Source organism: Mirounga angustirostris, unplaced genomic scaffold (genome assembly GCF_029215605.1).
Source record: "Mirounga angustirostris isolate CCGP_5_RB_7025 unplaced genomic scaffold, mMirAng1.0.hap1 SCAF_10, whole genome shotgun sequence".
NCBI lineage: Eukaryota > Metazoa > Chordata > Mammalia > Carnivora > Phocidae > Mirounga > Mirounga angustirostris.
This window is the reverse complement of record NW_026991718.1, coordinates 20,680,765-20,705,154: the sequence shown is the minus strand read 5'-3', so window position 1 is coordinate 20,705,154 and position 24,390 is coordinate 20,680,765. Positions and strand designations below refer to the sequence as shown.

General features: G+C 40.5%; 1 protein-coding gene and 1 pseudogene across 6 annotated transcripts in view; one reads left to right on the top strand and one right to left on the bottom strand.

Moving 5' to 3' along the window:
• The first annotated feature begins 4,082 nt into the window (after window positions 1-4,082).
• Window positions 4,083-4,804, top strand: LOC123850430 (FGFR1 oncogene partner 2-like; annotated as a pseudogene).
• An 11,679-nt stretch (window positions 4,805-16,483) lies between these two features.
• Window positions 16,484-24,390, bottom strand: part of HADHB (hydroxyacyl-CoA dehydrogenase trifunctional multienzyme complex subunit beta) — a 37,728-nt gene continuing 29,821 nt past the window's right edge. For all 6 annotated transcript variants that reach the window (XM_045884229.3, XM_045884231.2, XM_045884230.3 and 3 more), the window contains 7 exons: window positions 23,814-23,935; window positions 21,457-21,536; window positions 21,332-21,379; window positions 20,093-20,180; window positions 19,707-19,781; window positions 19,141-19,305; window positions 16,484-17,038 (listed from right to left, as the gene is read on the bottom strand). In XM_045884229.3, the coding sequence (XP_045740185.1) occupies window positions 17,003-17,038; window positions 19,141-19,305; window positions 19,707-19,781; window positions 20,093-20,180; window positions 21,332-21,379; window positions 21,457-21,536; window positions 23,814-23,935 (614 nt within the window). In that variant the 3' untranslated portion in view covers window positions 16,484-17,002. The remainder of the gene's footprint in view (window positions 17,039-19,140; window positions 19,306-19,706; window positions 19,782-20,092; window positions 20,181-21,331; window positions 21,380-21,456; window positions 21,537-23,813; window positions 23,936-24,390) is intronic.

Below are 24,390 nucleotides of genomic sequence, written 5' to 3'. Positions count from 1 at the left end.
TCATTTGACCCTCACATAAAAAAGGACTGAAAAGAAGGTTCTGGAGGTAAATATAAGAAAGTGAGGCTTAGCAGCAATTCCCTTTCTAAAAAGACAACTTAAAGAAGTAAGTAGAGGGTTCCCTGGGTGGCTCAATCGGTTGAGCGTCCGACTTGGTTTTGGCTCAGGTCATGATTGAGGTCTGCGTTGGGCTCCGCGCTCAGTGTGGAGTCTGCTTGAGATTCTCTCCCTTTCCCTCTGCCCCTGCCCCCCCCACCCGTGTGTGAGCTCTTTCTCTCTCAAATAAAATAAAATCTAAAAAAAAAAAATATTAAGTAGACAAGTGAGCAGACAAATGTACAAAAGATGTATATTCTAGGTGTTTATATCCTTAAAAAAGAGGCACTTGGTAAAACAAATCAGGACATATCTACCAAAGGAATGCTATATGGTCATTACAAATGATGATGTATCGGGGCGCCTGGGTGGCTCAGTTGGTTAAGTGTCTGCCTTTGGTTCAGGTCATGGTCCCGGCATCCTGGGATCGAGCCCCATGTCGGGCTCCCTGCTCAGCGGGGAGTCTGTTTCTCCCTCCCCGCTCCTCTGCTTGTGCTCTCTCTCTCACACTTGCTCTCTCTCAAGTAAATAAATAAAATCTAAAAAAAATGATGATGTATAGCTAAACCTACTGATATAGCTAAGTAAGACAAAAGGGTTCCAGAACAGCATTATACTAGCCAATTCTGGTCCATACCAAAATTGGGTCCATTTGTGTCCATACAGATATGTGTGCATTGAGAAGGAGAGACACCAAAATATTAACAGTGGGTATCTCTACTGGATTTTTCATTTTTTCTTACTCTATAAATATTATTTGAATTATTTTTTTACAATGAGCATGTATTTTTGTTAGAAAAAAGTGATTCTGAAAAAGTTCTTCTGAACATTTTGCATATTTAAAAATAGAAACTTGACAAGCAAGTAACACAAAGTATCCCCTGGAATTTAGATTTGTATGGAAGGGTGGACTACATTAGGGGTTCCTGAGAAAGCTTTGAACCACCTTTTTGGAGTTCTGTTTTGGGAATCAATTCTGTCTGATCACTGACAGTCGCTTAAGTGTGGAGGGGAAAGGGGCCCCTAGTTGAGTGCAGCCAGAAACATTGCCAACATATCCAAATGCTTTGTCTCTTTCACAATAATGCATTCCTTTTCAGAATAGAATTTTTACTCAGTATGTTTGTCATTCCACCCCCCACATTCTCCCATTTCCTCTCAATCAGTGATCCCTCTTCATTGAAAAAGATCAGAGTCCCAGATAAGCCACAGCGGACACAGACAGAGGACCTCTGAGTCACCCATTAAATCTCAAAGGAAGACTGGGAGACCTGCTGCTGCTTTTCACTCCTCAAGAGACACTGGAATTGAAGAGGCCTAGAGAAAATAAACATAAACGAGAAGGGATGGGGGAGAAGATAGGCTGAGAATTAGGATTCTTCTCTCTGGAAAGATGGATGTAAAGGGGGCAAGAATTTTTGTTTTGCTGGTTGCTGTAGCTTCAGTATCTAAAATATGCTTGACACATAACAGGCACTCAGTAAGTATTTACTGAACGAATGAACTATACAGACCACAGGAAGAACGTGGACTTTTACTCAGAATCAGAGCCCCCGAGAAGCAAACAGTTGGAGGGGGGCGCGGAGTGTGGAAGCACAGTTCTGAAGTTTGAATGAAAGATGAAGGCAAACGAAGGCCCCACTCCAAAATGGTTATTTAGTGGAATAGAGGGGGATAATTAAAGTATTATATGAAAAGAGAGGTACGTAAGTTGGGATCTTTAAGAATAGCATAACCAGGGTGTCTGGGTGGCTCAGTCGTTAAGCGTCTGCCTTTGGCTCAGGTCATGATCCCAAGGTCCTGGGATCGAGCCCCGCATCGGGCTCCCTGCTCCACGGGAAGCCTGCTTCTCCCTCTCCTACTCCCCCTGCTTGTGTTCCTGCTCTCACTATGTCTCTCTCTGTCAAATAAATAAATAAAATCTTTAAAATAAATAAATAAATAAATAAATAAATAAATAAATAAATAAAAAAGAATAGCATAACCAGTTTGAGATACCTGAGAACAAACAGCAATGTCTACTTTAGATGGAGGCACTTATAACCACGACAGCCAAGGGTGGTCTTTTGTAGCAGTGATGCTACTGAAAACAGCTCTGCTTTCTCTGACACGCAGAGAATGTTTTTAGAAATAGCATATAACTTACGTAAAGTTGGGTGAACCCATGACTCAACTGCAGAACTAGAACTTTAGCAACACCACTGAAGCCCTCTCCAACCCAATCCCCCTGCCTCCTGCCCAGGGGTGACCTCTGCTCTGAATGTTTTTGATACATCATTTAAAAATGTTTTTGTATGGTGAAACACATGAAATTTATCATTTTAACCATTTTAAGTGTACAGTTCAGTAGTGATAAGTACATACACAATATTGTTCAACCAAGCTCCAGAATTCATCTTTCAAAACTGAAACTCTGTACCTATTAACTCCCCATTCCCCTTACTCCAATCCCTGATAACCATCATTCTACTTTGTCTCTATGAATGTGACGATTTTGTATACCTTATACAATTAGAACTATACAGTATTCCTCCTTTTGTGACTGGTTTATTTCACTTAGCATGCTGTCCTCAACGTTCATCCATGCTGTAGGCTTTAAAGCTGCATAGTATCCTACTGTGTGTATACACACATTCAGCCACCAGTGGACATTTGGCTTGCTTTCCCCTATTGGCTATTGTGAATAATGCTGCTATGAATGTGGGTGTACAAATCTGAGACACTGCTTTCAATTCTTTTGGGTGTTTACCTAGACATAGAGTTGCTAGATCATGTAGTAATTCCATTTTTAATTTTTTGAGGAAGCGTCATGCTGTTTTCCACAGCGGCTGCACCATTTTATATTCCCACCAGCAGTGTACAAGGCCTCCGGTTTCTCCATGTGCTATTTTCTGTTTTGTTTTTGGTTTTGTTTTAATAGCAGACATCCTAATGGATGTGAGGTGCTATAACAATGTAGTTTTGATTTGCATTTCCCTAACGACTAGTGATGTTAAACATCTTTTCACATGCTTATTGGTCATCTTATAACTTTTTTTTTTTAAGATTTTATTTATTTATTTGAGAGAGAGAGAATGAGAGACAGAGAGCATGAGAGGGAGGAGGGTCAGAGGGAGAAGCAGACCCCCTGCTGAGCAGAGAGCCCGATGCGGGACTCGATCCCGGGACTCCAGGATCATGACCTGAGCCAAAGGCAGTCGCCCAACCGACTGAGCCACCCAGGAGCCCCTGTATAACTTTTTTAGAGAAATGTCTATTTAAATTCTTTGCCCATTTTTAAACTGGGTTGCTTCTTGTTTGTGGAGTTGTAAGAGTTCTTTAAATGTTCTGGATACTATCAGATATATGATTTGCAAATATTTTCTCCCATTGGTTGCCCTTTCACTATGTCCTCTGATGCACAGAAATCTTTTATTTTTATGAAGTCCAATCTATTTTGTTGTTGTCACCAGTGCTTTTGGTGTTATAACCAAGAAAGCATTGCCAAATCCAATGTCATGTAGCTTTTACCATTTTCTTCTAAGACGTTTATCATTTTAGCTCTTGTGTTTAGGTCTTTGACCCACTGTGAGTTAATTTTTATATATAGTGTAAGGGAAGGGTCCAACTTCATTCTTTTACCTGTGGCCCTTCCATTTTCCCAACACCATTTGCTGACAAGACTGTCCTTTCTCCATTAAATGGTCTTAGCACTCTTGCCAAAAATCATTGGACCACATAGTGAAGATTTATTTCTGGGTTTTAAAACAAACTATTATCTCCAAGAGGTTGTCCTTGGGTCAGTGATGGGGCTGAGCCCCACTGACCCCTCCAGCCGCACTTCCACTGACTATCTCTGCTGGGTTCTGTATCTGTTCACTGAAGAAGCTGAACGGGCAAGGGGAATCTCTTCTCTTGGGTGCGTAGGTCCCTGTGAGCAGAGGCCTTGAGTCGTCACGCCACAGCTGACAGCTGACAGGGATCGAGACCAGAGTATTCCTTCAGAAATGAGTTGCACAACTGAGAAGTCACTTGCTGATGCTAATACTCTTGTTGAAAGATGAAGAGATCATGATGATGCGACAGAATCTCTGACTGACCACACCACAGCTGTCAATGAGTAGAAGCAACAAAGCAGTATCCGGAAGAAATTCAAGAACTTAAGGAAGTGGCAGGACATTGGCCACAGTCCACATTAGTTACGGGAATCCAGCAAGAAAACAGACAAATCAGAGAAGTGCGACAAGAGAACAAAGAATTGTATACATCCCTGGAAGAACATCAGTCTGCCTTGGAACTTAGAATGAGCAAGTGTCAAGACCAAATGTTTAGACAATGGATAACTAAACATATGATCTGGTATACTAATGAAGTTAAAAGAGCAGCGCTCCAAGACTGACATGGTACATCACAACAGCTCCAAAGAATTCGTCCTTAATGCATCTAAACTGAAGAGGAGGCACTTGGAAACAAATCAGAATGAATTACAAGCACATGTTGGACAGAGACCTGAAATGGCAGCAGTAATGAGGAAAGCCATTGAAATGGATGAGCGACAGGGTTGCAAGGAACAGGAACGAGTATTCCAACTTGAAGAAGAAAACAAAGGCTTGAGAGAGATCCTTTAACTCGAGAACCATTTTTGAACCTTAGAAAAGATGAGGTGTCTGAAAGTTTATCTTTGTCAGCATTAGTGACCAATAGTGACCTGAGTCTGAAGGGCAGCTGAGGAGCCTATAAGTCTGTGAGCTTCTTACAAGGCTCCGGATGGTCACTGGGACTGGCCTCCTAAAGAGAATGAGTTAACAGAAAGATCAGTCTCAAGCTATCCTTTGCTTTATCTTTTTGTCTATAGTACGTACAGTGCGCTGTCAATGACATTTCTGAAATAGCAACAAAAAACTGCAATTAATGGTCATAGACTTTATTCCAAAATGTAATTGAAAAACAGAAACTTTCCTAATTGGTGAACAAACTAAAAGTTTTCTGAGTGACTGCTGATCCTATCAAAAGCTTCCAGCAGCGCTGTTAGCATTCTGGATGATATTTGGATAAACATGAATATTCCCAATACATGTTTGGGAATTCACAGAATTATCCAAATGTTATCATTTTGTTTTATATCCAAATTTTGAAATACACATTTTGCCATGGTTTTGTGAACAGCAGACTGTCATACTAAATTTTATACTTTCCATGTTTGGTAAGAGTTTAATAGCTTACAGGATGCCTGGGTGGATCAGTGGGCTAAGCATCCACCTTCAGCTCAGGTCATGATCCCAGGGTCCTGGGATGGAGCCCCGCATTGGGCTCCCTGCTTAGTGGGAAGCCAGATTCTCCCTCTTCTTCTGCCTGCCGCTCCCCTTGCTTGTACGCTCTCTGTCAAATAAATACATAAAATATTTAATAAATAAATAGCTTCTGTACTAGGAGACTTCAACTTTAAAGACTGCTCATCTAACTGCCCATTCATGTAAATTTTTGTCAAGGAAAATTTGGCTTGTAAGGCTGTAGGAATGTTTCATATGCACCATAAACAAGAGGTAATTTAATTTTAGCGGGTTTATCATAATTAAAATACTCAGCTAATAATTGTCCCTAAGTTGCTAAAGAAATGAAGTATCATTTCAAGAATGAAAGAAAGAACACTTAATTTCTAGGAAAGATCTTTTAAGAGACATATTACGACATTAAAATACTCCTTCGAAAGATTAAGTTTTGATTCTAAATCAGTAATGAAGATGAGATCTTTCTCTTCTCTGGTTGATCTTTAAGGATATTATGTAGCTCATTTAGCTAACAGAGTTGAAATGTTTGATATGGCAAGCTAGGTATGGTAATTTGGGAACTGGTAATTTTAATTTGGGAATTCCTCTGCCTCATAAACCCTTTTTTTTTTTTAATTATTGGGGGTGGGAACACCTGGGTGGCTCAGTCGGCAGTGCATATGACTCTTGATCTTAGGGTAGTGATTTTGAGCCCCACATTGGGTGTGGAGTTTACTTAAAAATAATCTTTAAAAATATGTATTAGGGGCACCTGGGTGGCTCAGTCAGTTAAGCGACTGCTTTCAGCTCAGGTCATGATCCTGGAGTGCTGGGATTGAGCCCCACATAGGGCTCCCTGCTCAGCAGGAGAGTCTGCTTCTCCCCCTCCCCTGCTCATGCTCTCTCTCGTTCACTCTCTCTCCTTCAAATAAATAAAATCTTTAAAAATAAATAAAAAAAAATAAAAATATGTATTAAAAAAGTATTCCTAAGAGATAAATTAAAATTTCAAAAACATTTTTTCCCTCCCTCCATCCCCCCTCCCTCCCTCCCTCCCTCCCTCCCTTCCTTCTTTCCTTCCTCATAATGTATTATTTATTTCAGGGGTACACGTCTGTGATTCATCAGTCTTATAAAATACCCAGTGATCATTACAACACATACCCTCCCCAATGTCCATCACCCAGTTACCCCATCCCCCTACCTACCTCCCCTCCAGCAATCCTGTTTGTTTCCTAACATTAAGAGTCTCATGGCTTGACTCCCTCTCTGATTTCATCTTGTTTCATTTCTTCCTGTCTTCTCCTATGATCCTCTGCCTTGTTTCTTAAATTCCACATATCAGTGAGCTCATATGATAATTGTCATTCTCTGATTCACTTATTTCATTTGGCATAATACCCTCCAATTCCATCCACATCGTTGCAAATGGCAAGATTTCTTTTTTTGATGGCTGAGTAATATTCCATTTTATATATACACCACATCTTCTTTAACCATTCATCTGTCAATGGACATCTAGGCTCTTTCCATAGTTTGGCTATTGTGGACATTGCTGCTATAAACACTGGAGTGCAGGTGCCGCTTTGGATCACTACATTTGTATCTTTGGGGTAAATTCCTAGTAGTGCAATTGCTGGGTCATAGGGTAGCTCTATTTTCAACTTTTTGAGGAACCTCCATACTTTTTCCAGAGTGGCTGCATCAGCTTGCATTCCCACCAACAGTGTAAGAGGGTTCTCCTTTCTCTCCATCCTCGCCAACATCTGTCATTTCCTGAGTGGTTAATTTTAGCCATTCCTGACAGGTGCGAGGTGGTATCTCGTTGTGGCTTTGATTTGGATTTCCCTGATGCCGAGTGATGTTGAGCACTTTTTCATGTGTCTGTTGGCCATTTGGATGTCTTCTGTGCAGAAATGTCTGTTCATGTCTTCTGCCCATTTCTTGATTGGATTATTTGTTCTTAGGGTGTTGAGTTTAATAAGTTCTTTATAGATTTTGGATACTAGCCCTTTATCTGATATGTCATTTGCAAATATCTTCTCCCATTCTGTCGGCTGTCTTTTGGTTTTGTCGACTATTTCCTTTGCTGTGCAAAAGCTTTTTATCTTGATGAAGTCCCAATAGTTCATTTTTGCCTTTGTTTCCCTTGCCTTTGGACACGTGTCTAGCAAGAAGTTGCTGTGGCTAAGGTCACAGAGGTTGCTGCCTGTGTTCTCCTCTAGGATTTTGATGGACTCCTGTCTCACATTGAGGTCTTTCATCCATTTTGAGTCTATTTTTGTGTGTGGTGTAAGGAAATGGTCCAGTTTCATTCTTCTGTATGTAGCTGTCCAATTTTCCCAACACCATTGGTTGAAGAGACTGTCTTTTTCCCATTGGACATTCTTTCCTGCTTTGTCGAAGATTAGTTGACTATAGAGTTGAGGGTCCATTTCTGGGCTCTGTATTCTGTTCCATTGATCTATGTGTCTGTTTTTGTGCCAGTACCATACTGTCTTGATGATTACAGCTTTGTAATAGAGCTTGAAGTCAGGCATTATGATGCCCCCAGCTTTGGTTTTCTTTATCAACATTCCTTTGGCTGTTCGGGGTCTTTTCGGGTTCCAAACAATTTTTAGGATTATTTGTTCCAGCTCTGTGAAAATAGTGGATGGTATTTTGATAGGGATTGCATTGAATATGTAGATTGCTCTAAGTAGCATAGACATTTTCACAATATTTGTTCTTCCAATCCATGAGCATGGAACGTTTTTCCTTTTCTTTGTGTCTTCTTCAATTCCTTTGATGAGTGTCCTATAGTTTTCTGAGTACAGATCCTTTGCCTCTTTGATTAGGTTTATTCCTAAGTATCTTATGGTTTTGGGTGCAATTGTAAATGGGATCGACTTCTTAATTTCTCTTTCTTCTGTCTCATTGTTAGTGTATAGAAATGCAACTGATTTCTGTGCATTGATTTTATATCCTGCCACTTTGCTGAATTCCAGTATGAGTTCTAGCAATTTTGGGGTGGAGTCTTTTCGGTTTTCCACATAGAGTATCATGTCATCTGCAAAGAGTGAGAGTTTGACTTCTTCGCTGATTCGGATGCCTTTTATTTCTCTTTGTTGTCTGATTGCTGAGGCTAGGACTTCTGGTATTATGTTGAACATCCGTGGTGAGAGTGGACATCCTTGCTGTGTTCCTGACCTTAGGGAGAAAGCTATCAGCTTTTCCCCTTTGAGAATATTTACTGTGGGCTTTTCATATAAGGCTTTTATGACACTGAGGTATGTTCCCTCTATCCCTACACTGTGAAGACTTTTAAACAAAAAAGATGCTCTACTTTGTCAAATGCTTTTTCTGTATCTATTAAGAGGATCATATGGTTCTTGTCCTTTCTTTTATTAATGTGATATAGCATGTTGATTGATTTGTGGATATTGAACCACCCTTGCAGCCAAGGAATAAATCACACTTGGTCATGATGAATAATCCTTTTAATGTACTGTTGGATCCTATTGGCTAGTATTTTGGTAAGAATTTTTGTATCCATGTTCATCAGGGATATTGGTCTGTAATTCTTTTTGGTGGGGTCTTTGTCTGGTTTTGGGATCAAGGAAATGCTGGCTTCATAGAAAGTGTTGAGAAGTTTTCCTTCCATTTTGATTTTTTTGAAACAGCTTCAGAAGAATAGGCGTTAATTTTTCTTTAAATGTTTGGAAGAGGGCACCTGGGTGGCTCAGTTGGTTAAAGGACTGCCTACAGCTCAGGTCATGATCCTAGAGTCCAAGGATTAAGTCTTGCATCGGGCTACCTGCTCAGCAGGGAGTCTGCTTCTGCCTCTGACCCTCCCCCGTCTCATGCTCTCTCTCTCTCTCTCATTCTCTCTCTCAAATAAATAAAATCTTAAAAAAAAAAAAAAAAGGTTTGAAAGAATTCCCCTGGGAAGTCATCCAGCCCTGGACTCTTGTTTCTTGGGAGATTTTTGATTACTGCTTCAATTTTCTTGCTAGTTATGGTCCGTTCAGGTTTTCTATTTCTTCCTGGCTCAATTTTGGTAGTTTATACGTCTCTAGGAATGCATCCATTTCTTCCAGATTGCCTAATTTGTTGGCATATAATCATAGTATGTTCTTTTTTTTTTTTTAAGATTTTATTTATTTATTTGACAGAGACACAACGAGAGAAGAAACACAAGCAGGGGGAGTGGGAGAGGCTTCCCACAGAGCAGGGAGCCCAATGCGGGGCTGGATCCCAGGACCCTGGGATCATGACCTGAGCTGAAGGCAGATGCTTAACGACTGAGCCACCCAGGTGCCCCTTATAATATGTTCTTATAATTGTTTGTATTTCTTTAGTGTTGGTTGTGATCTCTCCTCTTTCATTCATGATTTTATTTATTTGGGTCCTTTCTCTTTTCTTTTTGATAAGTCAGGCCAGGGGTTTATCAATCTTATTAATTCTTTCAAAGAACCAGATCCTAGTTACATTAGTCTGTTCTACTGTTCTTTTGGGTTCTATTTCATTGATTTCTGCTCTAATCTTCATTATTCCTCTTCTCCTGCTGGGTTTAGGCCTTATTTGCTGTTCTTTCTCCAGCTTCTTTAGGTTCACAGTTAGGTTATGTATTTGAGACCGTTCTGTTTCTTGAGAAAGGCTCATACTGCTATCTACTTCCCTCTTAGGACTGCCTTTGCTGCATCCCAAAGGTTTTGAACAGGTGTGTTTTCATTTTCATTTGTTTCCATTAAATTTTTTTTTATTCTTCTTTAATTTCCTGGTTGACCCATTCATTCTTTAGTAGGATGCTCTTTAGCCTCCAAATATTTGAGTTCTTTCCAACTTTCTTCTCGTGATTGAGTTCCAGTTTCAAAACATTGTTGTCTAAAAATACACGGGGAATGATCCCAATCTTTTGGTACCAGTTGAGACTTGATTTGTGATCCAGGATGTGATCTACTCTGGAGAATGTTCCACGTGCACTCGAGAAGAAGGTGCATTCTGTTGCTTTGGGATAGAATGTCCTGAATATATCTGTGAAGTCCATCTGGTCCAGTGTGTCATTCAAAGCCCTATTTCCTGTTGATCTTCTGCTTAGATGATCTGTCTATTGCAGTGAGTGGAGTGTTAAAGTCTCCTACTATTATTGTATTATTATTGATGTGTTTCTTTGATTTTGTTATTAATTGGCTTACATAATTGGCTGCTCCCATGTTAGGGGCATAAATATTTACAAGTGTTAGATCTTTTTGTTGGATAGACCTTTTAATTATGATATAGTGTCCTTCCTCATCTTTTATTACAGTCTTCGGTTTAAAATCTAAATTGTCTGATGTAAGGATTGTTACCCCAGCTTTCTTTTGATGTCCATTAGCATGATAGATGGTTTTCCACCCCCTCGCTTTAAATCTGGAGGTGTCTTTGGGTCTAAAATGAGTCTCTTGCAGACAGCATATCGATGGGTCTTGCTTTTTTATCCAATCTGATACCCAATCTGTATCTTTTGATTAGGGCATTTAGCCCATTTACATTCAGAGTAACTACTGAAAGATACATATTTAGTGCCAATGTATTGCCTGTAAAGTTACCGTTTCTGTATATTTCTCTGTTCCTTTCTGGTCTATGTTACTTTTGGGCTCTCTCTTCACTTAAAGGATCCCCTTTAATTATTTCTTGCAGGGCTGGTTTAGGGATCACAATTTTTTGTTTCTGTTTGTCCTGGAAGCTTTTTTCTCTCCTATTTTAAGCGACATCCTTGCTGGATAAAGTATTCTTGGCTGCATATTTTTCTCATTTAGCACCCTGAATATATCATGCCAGTCCTTTCTGGCCTGCCAGGTCTCTGTGGATAGGTCTGCTGTCAATCTAATGTTTCTACCCTTCTAGGTTACAGACTTCTTGTCCCAAGCTGCTTTCCGGTTTTTCTCTTTTTGTCTGAGATTTGCAAGTTTCACTATTATATGTCAGGGTGTTGACCTATTTTTATTGATTTTGAGGGGGGTTCTCTATGCCTCCCAGATTTTGATATCTGTTTCCTTCCCCAGATTAGGGAAGTTCTCCACTATAATTTGCTCCAATATACCTTCTGCCCTCTCTCTCATTCCTCTTCTTCTGGAATCCCAATTATTCTAATATTGTTTTGCTTTATGGTATCACTTATCTCTCAAATTCTCCTCTCCTGATCCAGTAGTTGTTTATCTCTCTTTTTCTCAGCTTTTTATTCTCCATCTTTTTGTCTTCTATATCACTAATTCTCTCTTCTGCCTTATTTTATCCTAGCAGTTAGAGCCTCCATTTTTTATTGCATCTCATTAATAGCCTTTTTGATTTCAACTTGGTTAGATTTTAATTCTTTTATTTCTCCAGAAAGGGATTCTCTAGTGTCTTCTATGCTTTTTTCAAGCCCAGCTAGTATCTTTATAATTGTTATTTTCAACTCTAGTTCCGACATCTTACTAATGTCCATATTGATTAGGTCCCTGGCAGTCAGTACTGCTTCTTGTTCTCTTTTTTGAGGTTAGTTTTCCCATCTTGTCATGCTGTCCAGAGTAGAACAGATGAATGAGAGAACAAAATATTAAAATGGCAACAACGACTTCAGAGAAATATACACTAAACAAATCAGAAGAGGCCTGAAACTGGGAGGGGGGGGCAGAAAATAATCAGACAGATGAGCAGAATAGAGCAATACACTAGATTCTGTGTATCTAGAAAACTAGATCCCAAAATTGTAAAGAAAGAAAAACTTGTATATGTACAAAAACAGAATTAAATACAATGAAGGGATAGAATGTAAATGTAAAAATGGAAATCAAAAGACAAGAAAAAAAGAAAAGAGAAAGAAAACAAGAACAGCAACAACAAAAGGAAGGGATATAAACAGGTGAACAGAACTGAGCAATACACTCTCCTGAGTGTATTTTGGTCAGTTTGTTAGAGGAACCTATATCTCAAAACTGTAAAGAAAGAAAAACATATATATTATTGAAAGGATATAATGTAACTGTAAAGATGAAAATTTAAAAAAGACTTTAACAAAACAAAACAAAAAAACCCAAAAACAAACAAAAAAAGGAAGAAGAAAAAAAAAAGAGAGAATATGATCAGGCGGGTGAATAGAACAGAGCCATACAGTAGCTTTTTGGGTGTATTTGGTCTTTAGAAGAAACTGCATCCCAAAATTTTAAGGAAAGAAAAACACATATATATGCAAAAATAAGATTAAATACAATGAAAGGATGGAATGTTTCTGTAAAAATGAAAATTGAAATAGATTTTTTAAATCTATTTCAGCTGGTTGAAAAAGGAGAGAAGAAAAAAATTTTAAAAAAATAAAGAAAATTTTAAAAATTTAAGTTGAATAAAGAATCGTAGGGAAAAAGCCGTGAATTCTATGTGCAGTGTTCCCCTAGCGCTGGAGTTCTGCGGTTCTCATTGATCGGTAAACTTGGTCTTGGCTGGCTGTTCTCGCTGATCTTCTGGGGGAGGGGCCTGTTGCCGTGGTTTCCAAATGTCTCTGCCGGAGGCAGAATTGCCCCGCCCTTGCCCGGTCTGGGCTAAGTAATCTGCTCGGGTTTGCTCTCCGGGGCTTTTGTTCCCTGCGAGCTTTCCGTACAGCTTTGGAGGCAGAGAGTGAAAATGGCAGCCTCCCAATCTCCGCCCCGGAGGAGCCGAGAACTCGGGGCCCCGCTCCTCAGTGAGCCCCCAGAGAAAAGCCATCAGTCACTCCCATCTCCCCCGTCTCCGGCTGCACCCCGTGCTCGCCTGGCCTGTGACCGCGCGTTTCTATCTCGGGCACCCGACCCCGTGTGGAGTCTCCAAACCCAGCAGATCCCTGCGGTGCACTCCCGCGCGGCTCCTCCCAGAGGAGGAAGGTGAGTCTCCCCGGATCTGCCGCTTGTTGGGTCCCTGCTGGAGGAGCAGGGGCCCGACTGTGCCGCGGATCACGGTTTATGGCGACCCCGAGCTGAGAGCCCGCGCCTGGGCTCCCTCTCTGCAGCCGGCTTCCCTGCTCCGATACCTGGGCGCTCTGCCTCACTCAGGCACCCCCGGTCTTTCTGTGACCCCGAGGGTCCTGAGACCACACTGTCCCGGAGCGTTCCACCCCCCGCTTAGCCACCAGAGTGACGTCCCTCGGCGGAGCAGACTTTTAAAAGTTCCGATTTTGTGCTCCGCGGCTCCATCACTTGCCAGAAGCGGCCGACGGAGGCCCCTCCCCCGCCATTTATCCTCCCGAATATCGCCTCGGATTCACTTCTCCGCACGTCCTACCTTCCAGAAAGTGGTCGCTTTTCTGTTCAGAGAGTTGTTGCTATTCTTTTCTTTGATCTCCTGTTGAGTTCGTAGGTGTTCAGAATGGTTTGATCCCTATGCAGCTGAATTCCTGGGACAAGATGAAATCCAGGTCTCCTACTCCTCCACCATCTTGGACTCCTCCCTACCCTGTAAAATTTTTCTTACAACCTCTCAAATGGGAGAGTGTGGAGGGGAGGAAATGTACTGATTTATAAGTATTTATTTTTTACAACATAACCAATATGTCAATTTTTAACAGCCACCAGAAATAGAAATGTACCTTAACATCAACTAAAATCTAAATTTTTCTTATTTTGTAATTATAGGATAAAAGGACAAAAGAAAAAGGAAAAAACAAACCCTACTATCTCCAGATCTTACCAGCTTTCCACTAATGTCCCTTTTTTGTTTCAGAGTCCAATCCAGGACAGTGTATTACATTTAGTTGTCATAGCTCCTTAGCTTCCTCTGGTCTGAGTTTCTCATGACCTTGATAGTTTTTCATGACCTTGATTTTTTCATGACCTTGATAGTTTTGAACATGGTCAAGTAGTTATTAGAATGTCCCTGGATTTGTGTTTGTCTTGTTTTCTCATGATCCAACTGGCTTATGGGCATCTGGAAAGAATACCACTGAAGTGAAGGGCCCCTGTTGTTACATCGTGCCAGGAAGTTATGTGTTATCCATACCACAGGACTGATGAAGTTAACCTGGGTCACTTGGTCAAACTAGTGTTTGCCAGGTTTCTCCACTGGAAGGTCGCCTTGTTTTCCCTTTTCATAGTCTATTTGCTGGAGTTGAGACACTAAGTCCAGCCCACACTCAAGTGAGGAGGGACATGCTCCACTTCCTGGGTCATGCAGTCTACATATATTATTTGGAATTCTTCTGTATGAAAGATTTCCCTTTTCTCTTCCCTTAAGTGTTTTAGAAAATATTTTTCTCGGGCGCCTGGGTGGCTCAGTTGGTTAAGCGACTGCCTTCGGCTCGGGTCATGATCCTGGAGTCCTGGGATCGAGTCCCGCCTCCGGCTCCCTGCTCGGCGGGGAGTCTGCTTCTCCCTCTGACCCTCCTCCTTCTCATGCTCTCTGTCTCTCATTGTCTCTCCTGCAAAAAAAAAAAAATCTAAAAAAAAAAAAAAATTTTTTTCTCTCATATGTAGACATCCTACAAATATACTTAGTTTTGCTTGTTTCTGAACCTTTCCTGTCAATGAACGTTTGTTATTACAATATTTCGCTATTAAAGAGCAATGGTGGGGCACCTGGGTGGCGCAGTCAGCTAAGCTGCCGATTCTTGGTCTCGGCTCAGGTCGTGATCTCAGGGTCATGAAATCAAGCCCTGTGTCTGGCTCACACTCAGCGCAGAGTCCACTTGAGTTTCTCCCTCTCTCTCTCAAATAGATAAATCTAAAAAAAAAAAAAAAAAAAGAGCCACAGTGCAATGAACACTCTCGTACATGTCTCCCCAGTACTTGTGTGCTGGGTCACAGACCGTGTCATTTTCAAATGTACCAGATAATGCCAGACTTTTCCAAAGTGGTTTTATCAATCTGTATTCTCGCCAGCAGTGTATAATAGTTCCTATTGGTCCACATCCTTAGCAACACATGGTATTCTGAGTCTCGTTCATTTCTCCTGGTGGGTATAAAATATTATCTCATTATGATCCTAATTTTTCTTTACTAATCAGCATCTTTTCATGTTTATTCTCCATTTCTACATTATTTTCTAAAAAATGCTTAATACCTTTTGCCCCCCCCTTTTTTATTATCTTCCTATTGATGTATAAATTCTTTATATATCCTGGATCCTTTGAAAGATACATCTACATCATACAGAAACACACAGATATATCTTTATGAGAGAGATACAGATCTCCTTTATAAGATGTATCTTTATTTTTGCCCCTTTTGTGGCTTGTCTTTCAACTCTATCAAAAGTTCTTATTTCAACATAAATCTATAGATCAATTCCTTTGATTAGAACTTTAAATATCTTAAGAAAGCTCCCTCTCTCCCTAACCTAAGGTCGTAGTGGTATTTTTCTTAAAGTATTTTTTCTAAAACTTTTATTTTTTTCTAAAATTTTAAGAAAGTTTTTTACCTTTCATATTTATCTAGAGTTGAATTTTGTGATATCTATGTAAATATGTTGGTTTTGAGTATTAATAGCTCCCATTATGTTGAAATTACCAATGAAATCATGGGGAAATGATGCTGGGAGTCTCAAATACCCTGTTAAGTGCTTAGTACTACTTCCTTATTTGCCCAATCTGTCCTGATTGCCAGTGACCTTCATAGATGTAAGCAACATCCACAGAAATAACAACTGAGAGGTCTGAGCTTCTTCAAAGCACTAGCATATACTTAGTGCATAATAAAAAGTTTTTATTTTGTTGATCAAAATTTTAAAACTTCTCAGGGTGCCTGGGTGGCTCAGTCGTTAAGCGTCTGCCTTCAGCTCAGGTCATGATCCCAGGGTCCTGGGATCGAGCCCCACATCGGGCTCCCTGCTCGGCGGGAAGCCTCCTTCTCCCTCTCCCACTCCCCCTGCTTGTGTCCCTCTCTAGCTGTGTCTCTGTCAAATAAATAAAAAATAAGATCTTAAAAAAAAATTTTTTTTTAATTTCTTTTCACTTCACTTAAATCCTGGCAAACAGAGACATCTCCAAACAGTGAAATAAATTTATTTCCATGGAACAATGAGGGAAAAAGGTGTTATTCTAAAGTAGGACCCTCTTTATATTCCTAGCAGCCTCACAGTTGACTAAGATGGTGAGAAGTTACAAATGAGTAAAGGCAAATCTCCCCCCATGCCAAGAAAACGACCCTTTACCTCCAGTAAAAAAACAAGGCAAACCGTTCAATACTTTCTCACTTTATTAAGGTTAATGGGGTACTTATACATCTAAACATTTACTGTAAGTTGTCAGGAACATTTAAACTCTGAATTGTCTTTCCATAATTAAGTTTCTTTAGGCACATCGGTTTGTATTTTATAGAAAACACTTGGTCTTTAGGTCACAAACAGGAAAGAGTGTAATTTGCAAATGTTATAAAGATGACTCCAAATCTCAGCTAACCTCTTTCCCAAATTGCAACTCTTAGTATTTAATGAAAACAGAAACCAAAAACAATTGCTTAAACATTATAACTGTGTGATTCTGGTGACTAAGAAATCCCTGAAAGAGCAGTAAGCCACGATTTCTGGAAAGCTCAGAGCACTAGCAAGGTTTCATTGCGAAGTATTTGACAGAAGGCCACGGGTCGTGTTTTCCTAAGAGGAGCTAGGAACTAAGGATGTCATTTAGTAATGCATTGGAATGGCATTGCCTAGTGCGAGTGTTGCACAGAAACTCCAGGTCACCTCTTCATTATCTATTATTTTGGATAAGCTTCCACAATCATAGCATGGCCCTGTAAGGGGGGGAAAAATGCGTTCAATTAGAGCAATGGAAAGTGAAGTATCCAGCCAGTCCCAAGGCAAAAGAGAACAATGGGAAAAGTACAGGCTACAGAGTTTGATCCCGGCTTCCCCTTTCAAACACCGTGCAATCTTATGCATGTATGGGAAAGTGTTGCTCCTAGCATCTCCTGGATAGAGATCACGCTAAATATCCTACAACACAGGGCGCCTGGCTGGCTCAGTCGGCTGAGTGTCCGACCCTTGATTTCAGCTCAGGTCATGATCTCAGGGTGGAGAGATGGAGCCCCATGTCGGGCTCCACACTTGGTAGGGTCTCTGCTTCTCTCTCTCTCTCTCTGCCCCTCTCCCTGCTTGCGCTGGCTCTCTAAAAATAAACCAGTAAATTTAAAAACAACAACAAAAAATACCATCCTACAACACAGACTACAACCCCCTCACCATAAAGAATTATCTGGCCCAAAATGTTAACAGAGCCAAAGCTGAGAAACCCTAGTCTAGATCCAAAACGCCGGGTTCCTTCTTTAATCTCCTAGTCGTGTTTGTATCAGGCATTTGGCTCTTGATGAAACAATGCCAAGTTCAATCTACTTTCTAAGGTACATTTCTTCTAGAACAAAGGTACTGGGTGGTATTCTTCACAAAAGCATCCAGGGTTGTGTTATACTCTGTGTCCTAGATGAACTATCAGGGAACACACACTCAAAACCACAGGACACTAACCCTCATGGACCACCACTTAACTCCCTCAGTTAAGCCTGGCACAGAAAGATGGGAGGGAGGGCTCCAGTCCTGACTATGGTCTTCTGTGGCTGAAGTTACAGACTGAAAAATGCTTTTCATCATGAAGTCCGAAATGCTCCAACCCACAAATAACTGATCTCTTTATTTCTTCAAAGCTTCTGAGGCAAGCCATAAATAAAGGTTTTTAAGTGTAAGATGTTTAAACTCTTATTTATTCATCTTGACTAGCAACAGAAAGTTTCTATAATCTGGAAGAAAACCAAATCTGTTTCCATCAGGGTTAGGGAAAAAAAAAAAAAAGATTATAATTAGCCCTCCTTCTGGATTTTATCCCCAGAGTGAAATGGCCGAGGCTGGTAGTACGCTCTGTCTGTAGGGCAAGCAAGGCCAACAAAAAAAATCCACAGAATACAAATTTCCCCCAAATAAATAGCATTACGTCATCCAGAAGTAAATAAATTCTCCAATTAACGTATAGTTCAGTTTTCAAGAAAGATAATTTACTTCTTGGAGAGATTTTATAGATAAGGTCTCACGGTGACTAGATAAATGAGTAAATTTTATTATTAAAGAGGAAAATATCTCAAAATGTTAATAATGATAGTGTCTGCTGAGGGGATTATAGGTGACTCTAATTCTTCTCTATATACTTTTTGTACTTTCTATGATGATGTATTCCTTTTAAAAATAAAAAATATAGGGGCACCTAGGTGGCTCAGTTGGTTAAGCAGCTGCCTTCGGCTCAGGTCATGATCCCAGGGTCCTGGGATCGAGCCCCACATCGGGCTCCCTGCTCAGCAGGGAGCCTGTTTCTCCCTCTCCCTCTGCCTGCCTCTCTGCCTACTTGTTCTCTCTCTCTCAGTCAAATAAATAAAATCTTTAAAAAAATAAAAAATATAGGGGCACCTGGGTGGCTTAGTCGGTTAAGCACCCAACTCGTGATTTTGGCTCAGGGCATGATCTCACGGTCATGAGATCGAGCCCCATGTCAGGCTCAGCTCCACACTGGGCGCAGAGTCTGCTTCCGATTCTCTCTCCCTCTGCTCCTCCACCCCCCCCCCCCCCGCTCTCTCTCTCTCAAATAAATAAAATCTTAAATAAATAATATAAACATTATTTTAGGAATAGAAGTAGCTTGGGTTTAAAAACCATCTTCTTTCCAAAATATTACCAGAATTAAGTTGTACTCTCTTCCCCTCAAAATAGGCTGCTTTTTTTCTAGTTGTCTGTCATCAGAAATATTGCTCTAAGGATGTTGCAAAGTTAACTTAATGAAACATGCTCGGATGAGCTTGTTTTGTTTCCAAGAAAATGACCTTCCAGAAGCACCTATGAAGCGGCTGCGCCGTACCTGCCCACCGGCAGCACAGGCAGCCACTAAGCCGTACTGGCCTCCCTCCTTCCGCAATCTGTTGGCAGCCGCCATGACCAACCGGCAGCCAGTAGCTCCAAACGGGTGTCCCAGGGACAGCGATCCACCCCAGTTGTTGAACTTCTCCAGGGGAGGTGACCCAACCTGGCTCCCACAAAACAGACACAAATATAATTATGAGTTAACTTCACAATCAGGCCAGGCTCTTACCAACAGGAAGTAACAGAGACTAAGAACATGACTAACTTAAGACCCATCACATATTAATAAGGAAAAAAATTCTAGGTCAATTCTGAAAGCCATGGACCATTTATTTTTCCTCTAACACCAGAACTGGAAGAAAAAAAGACAGCCTAGAATTTTACTTTCATTTTTTCTAAAGATTTCCAAGAACTATTTTTCAACTAAGAAATAAGTATATTTAATGAAATAGAAAATTCTTCATAAGGAGCAGCAGCTTTCCCCTTCATATTTTTATTAGCAGCCAACTAAACAAATACTGTAGTGCTTTGGAAATTCAAACATACTTTTAATCAAACACTTACCTTGGTTTTTCTACCCATGTAGTTTTGTGCAAACCAATCAGAATCCATGGCTTTAAAATTAGCCAAAATCTGACCCTACAAGGGAAAGGACCTTGTTATTAATGTCCCCTGCCATTAAAGTTGAGCAAACTTTAAATCAGTTTTTAGTAAAATTTTCCTAAAGAAACATTTTGCTACTTTTCAAGGGCCTCTAAGAGATCGCCTCAAACCGTACCACTGGATTCCTTCCCCTTACGCCTCTTCCAACAGTGTAGGTCAGTACTTCAAATATAAAGCTCTCCTCCTGTTTTGCTCACATCATGAGCCACACCTGGATCTCCCACACAAACACAGACTACACTTTTTATGGTTACAATCCTTTGATATGTATCTTTCAAGTGACTTACTGAGAATGCTTCATGAAATTCAAAAGCATCAATATCACTCATTGTTAATCCTGCCTTTTCCAGAACTTTTGGAGTAGCATATGTTGGTCTAAAAAGAAAAAATAAGTAATATGTTAAGGATTTAATTTTTAATGTAAGAACTCCTTATTCCCCAAGCTGAGTTTTATGTAAGGTATTATAATGTCCTCCACTCATTCACTGGTTCTACTGTACAAATAGTAAGTGGGGGGGATATAACTGTGAACTAAACAGACAGAGCCTCGGCCCTTACAAAGTCTATGTTCTAGAGTCAGAGATAGAGTTAATAAACAAACTATGGAAGAGAAGGATAAACAATGTGAAGAACCAGAAAAACACAGTGCAAAGGGCAGAGCATAGGGAAGAGCATGGCTAGTTGGAAGGACATGATGGAGGCCAGTGCAGGGAGAGCCACTAAGCCGTACTGGCCTCCCTCCAGTAGGAGGGGGAGGGGGGTACAATCTAAGTATTAGGAGGCTTTTATAAAAGGCTATTACAAAGACTGTGTAGCAACAGGAAGAAATGCTTATGACATCTTAATGAAAAAAAGAATACAAGACTATATATATGTAAGTAGAACTGTAAAAGAAAAAATAAAGAATCCAAAACTAAAATGATACACCAACATAAAGGATTATTTTTAAGAATCCAACACACACACACACCAAAAAAAGAAGGAAAAAAAAAAAAAAAGAATCCAACATACGAAACAATTATGAACTCAGAACTCAATGTACTTTATTTTCTTTTATTTAAATTTTGTTAGTTAACATAGAGTGCAATATTGGTTTCTGGAGTAGAATTTAGTGTTTCATCACTTACATACAACCCCTGGTGCTCATCACAACAAGCGCCCTCATTAACCCCCATCGCCCATCTAGCCCATCCCCTACCCACCTCCCTCCAGCAACCCTCAGTTTGTTCTCTATCAGAACTTAAGGGGCGCCTGGGTGGCTCAGTCGTTAGCGTCTGCCAGGATCGAGCCCCTGGGATCCTGGGATCGAGCCCCACATCAGGCTCCCTGCTCAGTGGGAAGCCTGCTTCTCCCTCTCCCACTCCCCCTGCTTGTGTTCCCTCTCTCGCTGTCTCTCTCTCTGCCAAATAAATAAATAAAATCTTTAAAAAAAAAAAACAAAACTTAATGTACTTTAAAATCTATATAATAAAGGTGGGTAATCAAGTACTTTTGACTATAGCCCAAGGATATACACTGCTACCTACCCAAGTAAAAGTTGATCTTTTGGATCCTGAGACACATAGACAAAATCCCTAGGTGAAAAACAGAGGGGTTAGCTCTAGTAATAAAACAAAGAAACTGAGGCAATTTATTTGAACATATACCTTACCGCAAATATGCCTTCGGCTTATAACCCATGGCCAGAGCCTTCTCCTCTGCCATAATCAGCATTGCAGATGCACCATCAGTCTGAAATGTTAAGCAGAACAATAATGGTAAATTCTTCAGCTTTTCTGGAAGTCTCTGTACAACCATCTTCTATGTAGTGTTCCTGAATTTCCCAACTAATTACACTTATACAGAGACTTTATAAATGTTTTTTCATTTTATTCATCATTAATTCACAATTCAAACATACACTGACCCATCTTTCAAGAAGAGGGTAGAAGAACCTGTTCAAAAGAACCACAATTATCAAAATGGACAAAGAGAATAGGTAACTTTAGCTAAATATGTATTCATAATACACTTAAGCCAAAAGATTTTTGCTTTTGGAACGGAATATAAGAAACTTTATGAATTAAAACAATCTCTCATTTACTTACTTATTTTTACATTTTTATGGACTATTTCTGAGCTGCCTCCTGCCTGTGGAAGGAAACACAGGCTTCGAGGTGATATGGAAGAAGAAAGAGGTAGGCAGCTGAGAACATCAGAACCATGGTCTTCCCTCCTTGGACACACCCCATATGGTTTTTCCCAACTGACGATCAAGAAGTTCAGAGATAAAGAGCTACCACTGAAAAAAAGCCCTACCATGACTTCAAAAGAAATAGCTCAAAAAAAAAAAATCCAAAATTCACTACGTGAGAGTTTGTAATATCAAAACAATTTCTACCACATTCTATAATATTTTTGTAACTTAGTAACCCTGAAGAGACTAAGGAGCTACCACCAACAGAGGGGCCATTAAGCTTGGAAACAGAGAGAACTACACACAATAAATGGTGTAGGGACATTACGTTAATATGATGCGCCACTGTGCCAAAGCTGCAATGAATGTGGTGCGTGAACATATGTCCCGAAACCCATGTATCTGTGATGTGCTGCCTCTGATGATTTGTTTCTGACTTTCAGTGAATAAACCCGCACCTTTAGCACACCCCAGAAGTAGTCAAGGGCACTGAGATCCGGCAAGAGTAGAGCTCACCCCATATGGCCCTATCATGCAGTCTGGTTTTGGAAATGATTATCTAACAAGCCCTTCAGCACTCAGGCTTACTGGGGTGGTGCACCATCCTGCTGGAACCACCCCAGGCACCCTTCCCCTAGCCCAAGAGTGGGCATTAAGTAGTCATTTAACAAAGTCAAATATGTCAACATGTGCCCATGTTTCCAGACTTCGTGTCCAGGTAGGGAAGATATACTGTAAAAGAAACACTGGGCAGCTGGATTACATCTAAAGACTGTATGTACCCCAAGGCGGTAGGAGAAGAGAAACCACATCCTATGAGCAGAAACAGAATCCACAGGGATGTTTAATTAAGGAGGAGCCAAAACAAACAAGAAAGGATATGAAGCTATATGCTGGTAAGCAAAACAACAACGACGACAAAGAATGAGGGTAGATATATGTATTCCATATGTTTATAGGAAAATGCTTATAGAAACTGCTTACAGGAAAATAACTTGGGAGCCAGTAGAAAGCATCATTTTCTTTCTTTTTTTTTTAAAAGATTTAGTTGAGAGTGAGCACACACATGTGTGTGAGCACAGGGGAGAGGGGGTAGAGGGAGAGGAAGAGAGAGAATCTCAAGCAGACTCTGTGATGAGCACAGAGCCTGACGCAGGACTCGATCCCATGACCAAGATCAGGACCTGAGCTGAAACCAAGAGTCGGGTGCTTAACCAACTGAGCCACCTAGGCACCCCGAGAGCATCACTTTCTAACAATCAGAGCTAGAAGAGGTACCTCATCCCTCTCTCTGCCTACTTCGCAGGTCTTATACAACTCCTCAAATTCATATCCTATGTTCTAGCCAAGCTTTTCCCAAAAGAAACCCTTGCTCTCACACCTCCTTGCCATTCCCTTTGCCTAGAATGCATTTAATGAATTCTGGAATTGGCTTGTACACTCCCTTCAAGATTTGCTGCTCAAATGCCACCTCCTCTGAGGAGCCCCTCGGGCCCCTCCCGTGTGTGTGTCTGCTGTCAGCCTGCTCACAGCCACCACTGTACCTTCTCGCTGCCTTCCGATCACTGGCCTTTCTAACCCTACTGCCTGGCTAACCAGAGTCTTCTGGCTGGTTTAATGCCTGAATGGTGGCTGGATCAGGGGACTGCAAGGGCCTAAAAACTAGGATTCTAGTTTTTTTTAATGATTCCATTTTAATATTTTTTATAACGAGTAACTGTATTTTTATGCCTCTATTCATGACACATGCAAACAGATCAACTTCAGGTTTTTCTACTGAGAGTCCAGAACTGTGAAAGGCACGAGTAAACACACAGAGCACACGCGGTTACCAGGAAAGAAGAATTTGCAGCTGTCACCGTGCCATAGGGCTTGATGAATGCAGGTCTTAGCTTGGCCATCTGCTCCAGAGAGGAAGGACGAATGCCATTATCTTTGGTAACTGTATCTTTTCCTATAAAAACATGAGTTTTTAACTCTAAGGAACTCTGAGTTTTATGTATCTTCGCTACAGAAGTATGTTCTAAAAACTGTGACAAGTGAAATGTAAGCCACACCTATTTACTAAAAGGAAAGTCTGTTACAGTCATCAAGATATTATCAAATTTAAAACTATACTTTTTTTTTTCTTTTAGATTTTATTCTTTTTAAGTAATCTCTACGCCCAACAGGGGGCTCGAACCTACAGCCCCGAGATTAAGAGTCACATGCTCTCCCAACTGAGCCAGCCAGGCGCCCCTACACTCTACTCTTAAGACATCTGGGAAATAATCTAAATGGTCTAAAAAAAGGACACCCTACTTCCTTAAGATATTCATTCACATTTGGCTATTCTACACAGAAATCATATGAATGAAGAGTTTTTAAAACAGGCATATACATAAGAACTAAAATACAGCAGGGAGACCT